This window comes from Punica granatum, chromosome 1, assembly GCF_007655135.1.
Source record: "Punica granatum isolate Tunisia-2019 chromosome 1, ASM765513v2, whole genome shotgun sequence".
In the NCBI taxonomy this organism is placed as follows: Eukaryota; Viridiplantae; Streptophyta; class Magnoliopsida; order Myrtales; family Lythraceae; genus Punica; species Punica granatum.
Genome location: NC_045127.1, coordinates 34,979,037 through 34,994,039, shown reverse-complemented (window position 1 = coordinate 34,994,039; position 15,003 = coordinate 34,979,037). Strand labels below are relative to the sequence as shown.

At 38.3% G+C, this 15,003-nt stretch overlaps 1 protein-coding gene across 3 annotated transcripts; it reads right to left on the bottom strand.

Annotated features, from left to right (window-relative positions):
- Window positions 1–8,537: 8,537 nt before the first annotated feature.
- LOC116192370 (SAP30-binding protein) lies at window positions 8,538–12,446 on the bottom strand. 3 transcript variants are annotated; one of them, XM_031520909.1, is made up of 6 exons: window positions 11,726–12,446; window positions 11,358–11,559; window positions 10,381–10,512; window positions 10,173–10,273; window positions 9,951–10,045; window positions 8,538–8,979 (listed from the first exon to the last, which is right to left on the bottom strand). In XM_031520909.1, exons 1-6 carry the CDS (start codon window positions 12,089–12,091, stop codon window positions 8,910–8,912), a joined length of 966 nt encoding a protein of 321 aa, XP_031376769.1. In that variant the 5' UTR covers window positions 12,092–12,446; the 3' UTR covers window positions 8,538–8,909. The 3 variants fall into 3 exon arrangements, 2 of the variants coding, with proteins under 2 accessions (XP_031376769.1, XP_031376770.1); XM_031520910.1 differs by having other exon boundaries at window positions 8,538–8,976; window positions 11,726–12,445; XR_004154053.1 differs by having other exon boundaries at window positions 8,795–8,976; window positions 9,951–10,097.
- Between the last annotated feature and the right edge of the window lie 2,557 nt (window positions 12,447–15,003).

The window sequence follows — 15,003 nt, the reverse complement described above, 5'->3', positions numbered from 1 at the left end:
ACACCCAGCTAAACTTCAGTACGGCGTATCACCCGCAGACAGACGGACAAACAGAAGTGGTTGACAGGTCCTTGGGCAATCTATTGAGAGGTTTAGTAGGGGAGCACGTGAAGAGCTAGGATCAAAAGTTAAGTCAGGCGGAATTTGCGCACAATCACGCTGTTAATCGTAGCACTGGTTTCAGTCCTTTCCAGGTGGTCTATTCTGTTACTCTCCAGGGACCCCTTGATCTGTTACCCATGCCGGATAAGACCCAGGTTCATGGTAAGACGGTTGACTTCGTTCACGGGCTGCAGGAGATTCATGAGGCTGTGCAGAATAATTTGCAGAATGCTGCCATGAAATGCAAGGCTGTTGCTGATCGAAGGAGAAGGCACGTGGAGTTTGGAATTGGCAATTTTATTTGGGTTATCCTTACGAAGGATAGATTTTATGCTGGTGACTACCACAAGCTCTCTGCTAGAAAGATTGGTCCTGTAGAGGTCATTGAGAAGATCAATTCGAACGCTTATCGGCTTAAACTTCCCAGCCACATTCGTATTGTCGATGTATTTAATGTGAAGCACCTGATTTCTTACACAGGTGATAGCTCAGGCGATGACGATTCGAGGGCGAATTCTCTCCACCCAGGGGAGAATGATGCGGCAGAAGACCTGGCAAGTCGGTAATTGGAGAAAAATAGATTCTGACGACCCTATTTCGTAGGAAACGGCTTCCGGAGCAAAACTCACTGCTTTGCTTTTTTTTTCAATATTTAAGGTAAATTCCATCGTTTAGGGCTTCAAACAGGCAATTTTATATTAATTAGGGTGTTTTTGCAATTTTAGGAAAGTTTAGTTCTTTTTATGCAATTTAGATTTTCTTAAACCCTATTTAAGTTTTGTGTAAGCCCTAGGGTTGAATCAGTTGTCTTTTTTTATCAGTGAATAAAATTCAGAGCTTTCGGGCTTTGTCCAATCTCGGAGTCGATTCGAGTTGATGCATATTCCTGGTATTCGTAGAATCAACAGGTGATAGAAGGTCGTAGTTCCGGTATTCGTGCGTGAATCAACGGGTCTGTGGCGGTTACTCGCGTGTACGCTGCGTCAAAGTCACTGGCAGGATCCGTTGGCTTGGCATTTCTGGTCCATCTAACAGCGATGCAACCGCTTGGAATTTCATTCATCTCATAGTGCTTCATGACTGCAAACATATGGCGACCCGAAAATCCAGTGGACTCAAACTTCAAGCAGCTGCAATGCATCATCTCGTGCATGTCATGGCGAATGACGCGGTACTCTATGTCATCACATTCCATGTTGTGCAGTACATATCCGATTGCACCACTTTTTTCTTCTCCCAAATTTTTTTAGTGTTTAACCAGGAACATGCGCCCATACTCCATTTCCTGGCACAAAAGAATAATAAGCGTTCCATGTGTATATTCGAGCAGCTTGATGTTTCAACTTGCGTAGTCCACAGTAGATTACAGGATCGGTGTGCACTGTTATGTAATTGTCTTGTTCTTTTATCTTCGTAACTCGGTGACGACGTTATCATACAACTATACGAGTCTGTACAGCGTGAGCTTTTGCTTCAACACCTTCTTAAGCGTCATATGCATGGACCCGCAACGTTGTGTGCTCCACGTGCTGGCAAAAAATTGACCTCTCAAAAATGTTTCAGACCACTTCTCCCTGTCAGCGTAAAGATCTTGTGCCCATTTCTCATCCGGTTCCCCATGCTGCTCAACGACTTCATTCCAAGCTTGGTCGAAGTATTTGGGTGTCCTGCACCTATAGATGCATTTCTTGAAACTAGCCAGAAAGCTTTCGCCTCCATTTACCATTACATTCCGCATCAGGTGCCACAAACACAATCGGTGCCTCGCATCAGGAATGACTGATTTTATAGGTCTTGTACCATTCTCTGCCTCTATCAACTGTTCAAGAATCCAAATGAATGTCTCCTCTTTCTCATTAACGACCAAAACGCATCCGAATGGAACTGTTCTTCTGTGATGGTTAACCCCCGCCAGTACCACTAAGGGTATGCCATATTTGTTTGTCTTGTATGTAGTGTCCAAAACTAGGACATGCGCAAATCTCGAGTAATTGACCCGGGAAATACCATCGCACCAAAATAGTTTCTCGAGCCGGCCTTTGGGGTCCCTGGTATACCTAACGAAGAATGCGGGATCAGACACCTGTTTTCTATATAGGTATGCCATCAGGAACTCAGCATCGCCATTCCTAACCTCATCAATTTTCATACAATGAATTTCATTATCCACATCTTCTTTATGAATCCCCCGCTTTTGTGACTCCCAGCTACAACCACAGCAGACCTCATGATGCTATAAGTGTTGATTCCACACGACAATCTAGCGCATGCCCTCAACTATGCATCAAGGTGTGCCACCGGTAATCGAGAACTTGAAGAAAAAGGACGACATATGTAAATCTTTTCTTTATGTAATGGGAGCATCGGGGGATAAACTAGTTTTAGGGCTCAAATGTGTCTTAGACAACATAAAGTCTTCTAGTTCTGTAATCGCCGTTGTTCACTCGAGTGGCAATGAATAAGAAGTACTCTTGTATTTTGATATTTTTAAAATATTGGTTCATACTTTAATGCACAGGTCCGAACTGATCGAACAGTTAAAAATTTCGAATAGTGATTCATTTCCATTTTGGCGGGGAAAACATGGCTTATAATAGTATAATAAGTGTTGGATTGGGCACGTAGCACAATCTTCTACGAACTACGATTTTTCATTATTGTAAGGTTTAACATAATTATTATGGCAAATATAAATTTGGACACTGCGTGCTTGCAATAATTCCTTGTAAGTAATTTGGTGGCAGGACATGTTCATCATAAATTGGCCGGATCTATTATGTAACACGCCATGGCCAATACTCTATGCCATATACTTTTTCAGTCTAGCTTGGGCTAATTATGACGTTGGCTCAAGCCACCAATCACTCGGTGGGGTTTTTTATCACAAAGCATCACGATTCACGATGCTTTGTAAATCCCAATCTTATCCGGACTACGATTTCTCAATACTGCATGATTTAACATAATTATTATGACAAATATAAATTTGAACATTGTGTGCATGCAATAATTCCTTGTGAGTAAGTTGGTGGCAGGACTTGTTTATCATAAATTGGCCCAAATCTATTACGTAACACATGATGACCAACACTTTATGTTTGATAGTTTTTTCAGTCATACTTGGGCCAATTATGATGTTGGCTCAAGCCATCAATTAATCAGTGAGGTTTTTTATCACCAAGCATCATGATTCACGATGCTTTGTATATCCCAAACATCTCCGGACTACGATTTCTCAATACTATATGGTTTAATAAAATTATTATGACAAATATAAATTTGGACACTGCGTGCATGCAATATTTCCATGTGAGTAATTTGGTGGCAAGACATGTTCATCGTAAATTGGCCCGGGTCTATTATGTAACACGTCATGGCCAATACTCTATGTCTGATTTTTTTTTCAGTCTTGCTTGCGCTAATTATGACATTGGCTCGAGCCATCAATCAATCGATGGGGGTTTTATCACAAAGCATCACGATTCACGACACTTCGTAAATCCCAATCTTCTCCATACTATAATTTCTCAATACTATATGGTTTAATATAATTATTATGACAAATATAAATTTGGACACTGCGTGAATGTAATATTTCCTTGGTGGCAGGACATGTTCATCGTAAATTGGCTCGGGTCTGTTATGTAACACGTCATGCCTAATACTCTATGTCTAATACCTTTTTCAATCTTGCTTGGGCTAATTATGACGTTGGCTCGAGCCATGAATCAATCGGTGGGGTTTTTATCACAAAGCATCGCGATTCACGACCCTCGTAATCCCAATCTTTTACTACGATTTCTCAATACTATATGGTTTAACATAATTATTATGACAAATATAAATTTGGACGCCGCATGCATGCAATATTTCCTTGTGAGTAATTTGGTGGCGTGACATGTTCATCGTAAATTGGCCCAGGTCTATTATGTAACACGTCATGGCCAATATACTATGTCTGATACTTTTTTCAGTCTTGCTTGGGCTAATTATGAAGTTGGCTCGAGCTATGAATCAATTGGTGGGGTTTTTATCACAAAGCATCACGACACTTCGTAGTCCCAGATTAGATAAAATCCCAAGCCCCCGAAAAGACGTTGATTAATGACACATTTCTTCCACACATGCTATCCCATGGTAGTCTACCTCTCTCCCTTGTCAATAAATAAGTCATCAACGTGTTAATGACTCAAAAAAACTCTCATTCTTCCCCTCTTTCAGACTTTTTGCTTCTTACTCTATTTCCAAAACTCTTCTCCTCTCCTCCTCATGGCAGCCCATCGCGATGATCAGCTAGCCAGGAAACGGGTCGGGTATGAGATCCAAAAACCCGATTATACCTCACTAGAGGATACTCATTTGGAGATAGCCCTCAAGTTCTTGGCGAAGGGCATGAATCAGTCCTTCAAAGAAGGGAAGTGGTCCTTCTTCGAGGAGGCCAAGCAACTGGTGGCCAGAGCTCACCAGGAGAATGTCTTTCGGAATGCAGAAAGGTACCTTCAGCAGATTAGCAACATGTTGAAGGGCATTATCAAGGAAGTCAAGGAGCTCCATCCCGAGGAGTTCCACAAGAAGATTTGGAACAAGGAAGAGGACCTCCGGAATCTCCAACAACAGCTTCATGCAAAGGAGAGGGATAATGAAAATATGAAGAAAAGGATCAAAGATATGAAGGATCAAATGAAGAGTATGGTCATCCCCGATCGGTTACATATCTGTCATGAATAGGAAAACCTTAAGTATATCCAGAATGGCATTCGGCTCGAAGTGGATTCCCTGAAGAACCGCATCGAAGAGTCTGAACAGTTCATTCGGGATCTAAAGAAAAAAGGAGGCTATCTCCCTAGGTTTTCTTAGTTCCATGACACAAGGAGGGGATACGATAGTTGAAGAGTTTAATAATGTCTTAGATGAAATAATTTCCTCCAGTAATGTACTGGTTGTTGCTCACGATAGCAGCAATGAAGAAGACCCTGAATATGAACTGTTCATATGAATATTCGTGTCAGTTTATCAATACAGCCGAGCCAATATTAATGATTGCCATAGTGGTTTCAGTCTGCACAAGTGATGGATCTAAATTTCTTTAGTTTGGGAGAGGAAAATTTGTTCTTAAAGATTTCGAGCAAAACTGATTATGGTTGATTGAATAACTTGCCAAGGCCGACCTCCATATTCAGGTCATGTTTATAGTCGAAGTTGTTGATGAATGTAGCAATGATGACAATCATCCGATAGAAACAAATATTTTGAATAAGTATAACTTTTCTTTTGTTTATTTATATTGACTCCGTCAAATTGTAATGTATGTTGTAGCTTCTTTGGACTATAAATAGTCTCAATAATATGTATTTCTTTAGGAGGGAAAACAAAAGCATCATTGAAATGGATTCTGATGAAAAACTGCCAAGTTGGTATATTTACAGATTGGCCCCGATTCATTCTTGAATTTGCTTAAGCCATTATAAGTACCCTGTCAAAATATTGGTATATTTATGTATTGGCCTTGGCTAATTCTTTAATCCGCTTAAGTCATTATGAGGATCCTCATAGAAAACTGAAAATATTTATATATTGACCATGGCTAATTCTTTAATCCGCTTAAGCCATTATAAGGACCCTAATGAAAAAATAGCTAAGTTCAGTCTCTATATATTGGCTCTGGCTAATTATGTTATTTGCTTGGGCAATTCGTAGAACCCAGATGAAAAACTGACGGCTTCATAGTGGCCTTGACCAATTTTTCAATTTGCTGGAGCAATTCTAGATAAAGGGCTAATAACAAGTAATTCTAAAATGGCGATTTATAGGAATCGTGTTTTTCATATTTTCTTTACCTTTTTTCCGTAAAGTTATTACACTTTTTTAATTCTATAATTTTAGAGACAGTGATCCGCATAAAAACTAACATTCCATATTTTAACGAAGTTAAATTAGGGAAGTTATTTTTTCCTTCTTTGTTTTTTTTTTTTTTTGCAAACAACTAAAAAAAAAAGTCATTCGTTCACCGAAAGCCACCATAGACGATAGCGTTCATCATCTTTAAAATATGTCGACAGTTATTGCAACAATCTTGTTTCCTTTAAACAATCTTGTTGCCATTTAATGAATTGCGTCCCACCACGCTGTGTTCGTCGAATTTCGATCTTCGTCTAACTGCACGACAAGGTAACCGCTAATGGTCATCGTTAGCACATATGAGCATGGCCGGACATAAACTGTTCGTGAAACTAAATCATAAGATGACTAAATTCAGTTGTTTGATTCATTGCATTGTATATTATTTCATTTGGTTGTAATTTTCCAATGAAAACCTAAGTTTGTCTTTCTATTCTCCAGTGATGATGGAAGCCATGGCCGATGATGGTGTTTCAGATGAATAACTTGATGTTTAAATCGAGTTTACGAATCGGACCGATAAATCCGAGCCGATTTAATTATGAACCGCCTTCTATTAAACCGGTTATTTTGAAAAATCGTATGGGTCTAAAATATCGGGTCGGGTTTTCTGGTAGTACGGGCGGGAGCGATTAAATGGTCAAGTAGCAATTGTGACACGTGTCGGTTTCTAAATACGACACATCATCAATCCACGCGTATTTGATTGTTTTAGAATGTGACCTGATAATATTGTAACGAGATTAAAAAAACTTCGGGTCAAAATATAAATTTTAATACTAAAAGGATATAAAAGTATGTGTCTCACCATAAGACATTATTTAGTGTTCCATGCTAGAATTTCTCTACTGCATATGACAATGTTGACTTCCAACAGAAGACAAAGGAGTCATGACCAATCTTCAATCTCTTGTTAATGAAAAATATTCAACTATACAATTGTTCAATAAAAAAAATGATTCAAGTAAATTGTGTAAAATAAAGGTTATTTACATAAGATTAATTTATTTGGGGCAGCTGAAATTGAAAGCATCATATTGTCACCTTTTTTTTTTTAATTGTGTTGTCACTTTTAACCAGTGTATTCTGGAATGACTCCTTATTATGGGTTTTTCCTTATAAAGAACTGCAATATTGCTGTTTTTGACAAATATTTTAAGGGAGGAGTACCGAATTTGCATATCATGTTTGACCCCTTTTTTCTTTGAGGTCATAATATAATTTTTGTTTAAATAGGGCCATTAGGAAACAGGGTTAAGCTAGGTTCAAATTATTCGGTACTAATCCTCTTAAATAAGGTATTGGGTTCGATTTTGTGAATTGATAAATTCTCATATGGGAGAGTTTTATCGTTAAAGGGTCAACCAAACTTGAACTGGATTAGCCATAGCTACTAGATTTTCCGATACCAGAATTTACTTACAAAAAATAAGGCCTTTAACTTTTTTTAATATTTTTAATTTTTAAAATTAAAACGAAATTTAAATAATTTAGTTAAGAAACAAGCAAAACAAACATCCAGATATGATCGGTGATTTGTCTTTGCTTCTCCGGTTAGGTCCATGTAATGGTGGTTCCTTCCTAGACAGCCACTGCCATCCAGACGAAATCGCTTGTGGCTTCAACGGCCCCAGTCATGTCGCTTTGGTAAAGTGGTGGCAGAGCGGGACCACCACCTCCCCTTTTTTTCATCCCCTCTTCTTTTGTTGCCCTTTTGTTCCGTCATGTGTCATTTTGCGCTCTCTAAACTGCGTCAATTGTTGCTCATGTGTCCAGATTCCTGTCGTGCCACCCAAGTGTCCAAGTTCCGCCAAGTATTGCCCATATGTCCAAGTAAATTAATATAATTTCGTGCAATTTATGATAAATATATACTTTCGAATTTAATTAATTAAACTTATTTTCTTTTTCTTTTTTAGTTTTCAATTTAGAAATGCTTAATTATATTCTTGAAATCGTAATTGGAGTTTTCAATTTAAAAAAGATATTGAAATATTTTTCTAAAATTTTTCACGCAAATAACTAATTATATACCTAAAATTATAAGGAGATTTGTAATATTCAAAAACTATTACAATGAACTTGATAATAATGAACTTGATATTTCTTTTCATGATTATCGTTGACTCTACACCTATAAACTAATTAATATTGGATAACATACATTTTAAGCATAGTTTTAGAGGCCCAGCCGGACTGGATCACACTAGACCAACCGGTTGAACTAGCAATCGAGATGCAGACGCCCCAGACTGGCTTTTGTTATTAATCCATTTGCGATTTTGATATGGTTGAACTAATCCAAGTACCGATCGAACCGGCCCCTCATTGAGAAAGGATGAGTTATGCAAAAATAATCGTAGCATCAACTTTTTCACAGATCTAACACTTTTTTCCCCTTTGTATTTTGAAAAATAACAAAATTTTACTTAGGTTTCAAATTCCATTTAACGGTCAATCCCTCATTAATTTATGACATGGCGATCTCGTGTGGCATCCCTTTTCCACGTGCCACACTGTAAATTAACAAAGAAAAATAAAGTAACAAAAATTATATGAACATTATCTCTAAGAAAATTCTTCTCAACGGCCCCGCCTGCAACAAAACCGCTTTCGACATTACAAGGAAAAAAAAGAGGACAAGTTCAATAACAATTCAATAAGTGGAGAATACCGGAACTACTGCCGTTGCAAGATGCAGGCGCTTCTATGGAAGATGTTTCAGTAGAGACTTTCTCGAATCTAATCGGAAGCTTTCTGTTCCGTTGAGATGGTACAATCTAGGGGGGAACCAGCCGTTTACTACAATTCCACACTCATGTCAAGGGCAAAAACACAATTTCAATCCACCTTGAATCTTTATCCGCACTAGTATAGCAGCTGCCCAGCCAACCAGGGATGAGGAGACCTCACGTTCTCTTATCCAATTTTCTTTCCCCGGATCTCTTCTCCTCTACTGCTCGCCTCCGCTGCTGACTGCTAGCCAAAACAACCAAGAGGAGAATGTAACCTATTGTTACTGGAGAAAGAAGAGATATGCAGCCTCCAAATTTCATTTTCATCAATAATCGAGTTATCGGAGCTTCATAAGAATGGACTCGTGTAGCACAAGCCAGCCTAAGGTGTGACAACTATAACATGCATGCTCTTTTCAGCAGTTGTACTGTTTATGCAGAAGTATATCAACTGCATAAGTTCACCACTACAAGAGAAACAGCTGATGATTCCCACGCCAAGTTGACATGCCAGTTCATATGGAAAAGGCATGGCAAACCACTACGGATTACATGAAAAAGGAACCAAGCTGCAGTCCACTTCAATGCTTCCCAGTGTGGGAATAGAAAGGAAAAGAAGGGGATGGAAAGGAGAGGGAAATGTTTCTCCTTGTTCAGGAGGAAACAAGACAGGGAAGGATAGGACATTCTTCATTTGGAAGTTGAAGAAGGGGGAAGGAAAAAGCAAATACCGAATGCAGAGACAACACTTCTATTATATGTTACCTCCTACATACCATATTCCACAGATTGGGTGGCCAATGAAAATCCCCATATGACGCGGAAATTTAGGGGGGAGAACATTTGAGATGACTACCTATTCCTAAAATATCATCGTCTTCTAGCACGACTAACTGCCAGAAAGCTAGTAGAAGAGGCAGTTGACGGTCGCAAAGAGAGAACAAAGAATATATAATACCACTACCCTCTCTCACCACTCTCTCCTCCTCTCTTCTCCATTAACCTCCGCCTTACTACAGAAAAAAAACCCATCAAACACCAGAGCATGCTCCTCTCCAAATGCATCCATAACAAAAGCACTATCAATTTTCTAAAAGCTCACAGCAAGTAGCCACACAAGAAGTTCAAGACTAGTAGAGGACATAAATTTCAAATCCAGTAAACCATAAGCTAATGAGACAATTATTAGCATTAAAGAAGTAGTTCCAGACTTACACGAAAGCTGGATATCCAGAACCAGCATTAGAAGCAGATAGAAGTGCTGCATGGGCCCCTATATTGGATAGAGCATCCTGACCTCCAGTGTCCACCTTAAGCGAGTAAAGAGAAGTCCAGAAGTTTTAATGAGTCAGCAGAATGGAACTGCAAGCAAATTACTGGAGATTTTAATTTGGGAGAGTGATGAACAGGATAGAAACTGCAAAGTTAGAAAATGACCTTATCCCATTTTGATTTTTTATTCTGTCTACCCTCCCTGGGAACAGCATCGGGCGCAGCCGATGCAGACCTCAAAGCAACAGTAACATTGACATTTGGAACTGCAAAATGGCTTCCCGTAAGTAAGCTGCCATATAACCAAGCTCAAAAATCTTATCGATCAACCGCACAAATGTATTAGTATGGATATGAAATTTGCTCAATGCACCTGGAACAGGCAAGTTGATCTTAGGTGCAGCAGCAAGATTTGTAATTTGAGCTCCACCAGAAACAAATTCGACCTGCTGACTCTTTTTCTTCTCGAGCTCCTTCCTCTCTGCTTCACGCTTCATGTCAATCTCTGTTTCAGAAGATCTTGTACCAGCTAAGTAAGAAGAACCATGATGTTGAAAATGTAACAACAACTGGAGAATGCATGTACAGAAAAGCCAAAGCAATGAGACAATTAACGCTTGGTTTGGGAGTACTGTTGAAACAAAGGTACTAAAACAGAATTACTGAAAAACAAGTATTGATTCTAGAATAAGCAAAAGCCGATATTAAAATTAATGCTTACAATAGATTATAAGTAGAACCAGTTTTTATAAACACCTATCAACCTTCTAGTAAAATCACATTTCCAATGGCCAAAGTCAACCACACCATGATTTTGAATTAGTTCACCAAAAGCTGCTTTTGCTTAAAAATCAGCAGAAAAAAGCATTTACGCTACTGCCACCGTATTCCCAAACGAAACCTAGACCTATATTTAGTATAGATCCCTAGAAGAATTAATATTTTCAAGACAGGTCTAGAGTAACAGGTCCAAGCCAAAATAGCAGAACAATTGTCCAACATTTAGCATATGATTTTCTGGTCAAATAAAAAGCATAAAAATTCCCATCCCCAGTCCAAAGTTCATTTTGATTGTTATCACCCATGTAACATAGAAGTGGAAGAGAGCTAAAAATAAACTGAAAATGCATTCTGATGCAGTTCTGCAGGAAATTGCATTACATATAAACGGTGTTGGTAGGGTCACTCAACTTCATAGTAAAGAACAGAACAAATCCAATCGATCAAATATGCAATAATCACAGGTGGACCTGCACCCCTCAAATTAAAACAGAGTTCAACCATCTCACCAAAAGTTGATCCTCAAATAGCAGAAGCGCATATTCAGAATCAACTTAACACTATACTGACCTATCTCATCATAGTAGTCGCTTGGATCATAACCATGGGGGTCAAACACATCCTTGCTAAAGCAAGATCCAGTCTGATCGATATCCTGATATCTCACTGCATGCAGCAAGAAGTCCGGGTTTCGGTAGTCCTTCCTGTTTCGCACTTCGGAATTGAAACTTTTTCCAGCTCTTTTATATGCAATAAATTTTCTTACCCTTTCCTACAGCAACATAATAGGATCATTTTCAGCCTTTGCCAAAAGCAAAATTGTTCATCAGATAGTGCACAACCAGAGCTATAAACGAATCGGAGCACGATGATATCTGATTAGATGCAGTCCAAGAGGTGATTTAAACATCTGCGGAAAATGTTGAAGAGACACTTACTTGAAGCTCTTCAGAACACTTTGTCGTTGGTGGTGGGGGGATGAATTTATCCAAAGGGTCAACATCCTTTGAGACCTCAGCAGTATCCTTAGCTTCTGAAGCTCCTGAGTCAATAGAATCTTGATTAGGGGTATCCAGCTGAGGTTGATCTTGTTGATGATCAGAAGAGTGCGGAGTAACCCTAATTTCGTCCTCCCTATAGCTAGACTCCATGTATTCGTCTTCCCCCTGCCGGGGCTCCTTCTCTCCCTGTTCGTCTTCCGTCTGAGGATTGCCTCCGTCCTTGACGTCTTCCATCTCCTCGTCCTCTTCGTCGTTGTACATGGAGAGCAGGGCGATGCCCTCAGACGCCTTCTTCGACGCCATGGAGGAATCTGAGGTGATTTCCCTCAATCCCCTGAAGCTCGAAATCGAGACCAACGGCAGAGGGACGGGGCCAGTGACAGACCCGGCTGGCTCCGCAACTGATTCAGGAAGCGGCTCCGCCTCCAAGATTCGCCCACAGGGGATGTTCCGCCGTCAACTTAAGAGAAATTCTCGAGCGTGGAGATTGAAGTTGCGAGCAAAAGTGCAGAACTTTGAGAAATTTATGCAGAGGAAACTCTCTCTTATGGAAGAGAAGGAGAAGGAGAAGAAGAAGAAGAAGTAGAAGAAGGAACTGCGCGAAAGTAAAGCAAGCAGCTGAGGAGAAGTGGAAGAACGAATTCAGCTGTTTGATTTTTGTTTGAAAAAGCTATTTATTAATAGATGGAAAAAGGGAAAAGGAAAACGAGAAGTCCAGAGAACAAAACCCGAGAGGAAAAAATGGGCCGGGCCGGACCGGCCTTGAAACCATTAAGGCATGGGAGGAAACATAGCAATCGGGACGGACCCGATCCTTAAAAGGGCGAAAATGTTTATGGGCTTTCAACGTATATGCTCATCTTACTAAGCAAAAAAAAAGAAAAAAACATATGTTTATCTTTTTCTTTTCTTTTCTTTTTTTAATAATTATCTGGATAGAGAACCGATAGGCAACTCAGATGAAATTACTTTGGCGGAGTGTTCGGAGGAAATTGGAAGCAGATGGTGATGGGTGGTGATAATTGGGCGAAGAAACCAACAGCAGGGTTACTCTGCCGGAGGGTTCGGAGGGAGGGGGAATTTTTTAATTTAGGATAAGATTTACCTCAGTCATATCATGAAGCAGTTACAAAATCCTTCTCGCATTTAATTGTGTTTGGTTTTAGAGTTGAGTTGAGTTGAATTTTGGTTTTAATTGGTTTTGTAATGATTGTGTTGTTAAATTATGAAAAAAAGTGTGAAAAAGTAATAAATAGTTGAGAAAGTGATGATTGTATTGTTAAATTGTGAAAAAAGTAATGAATAGTTAAGAAAATTTAATATTAAAAATTCAATTGAATGGTTAAAAAAATTGAAGAAAGATGGAAAAGTAATAATTGTGTTGTTGAATTGAAGATAAGTAGAATTAAGTGAAGTAGAGTTAAAAAAAATTTTAGATACCAAACGGGTTCTAAATGTTTAGTTTATTTATAGAAGATGACTCAAATAAATAGATTAGATTAGATGACTAAAATAACTAATAATATGCTTATTATTAATTGGGTAAATTATATTTTAAAAAATCCAAGCTTTGCACTATATATCGATTTTAGCATGAATTCTTTTATCATGCAAATTCACCGACTGTCATTTTAATATCAATCTTAGCTTGATGTGCGGTGACCTAAGTGATTCACAGTTAACCTCAATTGGAAGGGCGGTGGCCATAGGCAAGGCCCCTATCGCTGGCACTCTTCAATTTTCCCTTGTCCCCATCAATTAATTTTTTTATTAAATTCAAGCACGAGGGGGCCTCGCCCGAGGCCTACCGCCATATAGGGTCGCCAACAATTCGAATTGAGGGGATAGTGACTGTCAACAAAGCCCCCACCGCCAACTCCCCCTATCCTCTTCTTCTATTGAAACTTGATTAGGGTTTCTTTTTTCCTTTCTTTCTTTTTTATTTATTTATTTTCAGAATGTTTTATTATTGGAAAAGGTCTTTGGGGCCCACTCAGTAAGCCATGTGGCGTCAATGTCAGCAAACCTGTCGAAATTGACAAAAAATTCACGTCATGCTAAGATTAATATCAAAACAATAGTTGGTGATTTTTTATGATTAAAAATAGTTTATGCTAAAATTGATACGAAGTGCGAATTTTGGATTTTTTATAATATACCTTTAGTAATTTATTTTATTAATATATGATATTGATATTTTACTATTAATCACTATTAATTGAAATAAGTAATTATGTTACCTCTAACTACTTACCAATTCGCTTGAATTGAATTATCAGTCCTAGAAAGAACCCGCTTACCGTGACTGAAGAAAGACGGATTTCTTCTCTATGTAAATTCTAGTTAAGAATGCAATATGTTTTACGGTTATAAGTGAGATCCATGACCTAATATAAGAATAGCGAGAGCTGAAAAAAGAAGCATGGAAGTGTCCCGCTAACGAGGATGGAGTCCGAAATCTCATTATTTGAATTTGGTAATTTGTGGCCACTGTACCAAGTTCTGTTCGTCAATAATTTGAATGTAGTTAAAAATAATTGAAGCATCCCAAAATTATGAGAAAAATAAGTAGATAAATGAATATCAAATTGCTAATTATATTTTTGAGAAGGAAAACGAACGTGCAATGAGGATGGAGAGAACAACTACAAGAGTGAGATTGTTGGGTAGGTTTTTTAATTTATTTTACCATTTTAGCCTCAATGTAATGGCTCTTATTAATGAAGACATATTTATTTAATCGATAGAAGTACTCAAGAAATTTTTTTTTTGTGAGTAGAAACCGTTTGTTAATCTTTAATTTTCTCGATTTTGTCCTTCCTTATTCATCGTTTCTTCTTTTGAGGAACGTAACATAGGGAGAAAAGTAATGTTATTTAAACCAAACTAGACGTTGAACCGTCTAGGGTATGGGTTCATGGGTTTATGTGTCCAACCGGGGTTTGAAGTGTCAAACGCAAGTTTAGTTAATTATTAAATAATGATTATATTATTACAAAAAATAATGATAAATATTAAATACAAATAAACAATAGTTCAAACAACTGAAAATAATGAATGAAATGAAAGAGTATTTTACCCAAAACTTTTCTCCCTCTGTTACCCAGTAGTTGCTTGAAAGATAAAAAAAACAAATGGTGCAAAACAATAAAATTTGGTTGTTGCCTTAATGGTTTAAAGTGCAGACATGCATTTATTTGGAACTTGAAGGTCCT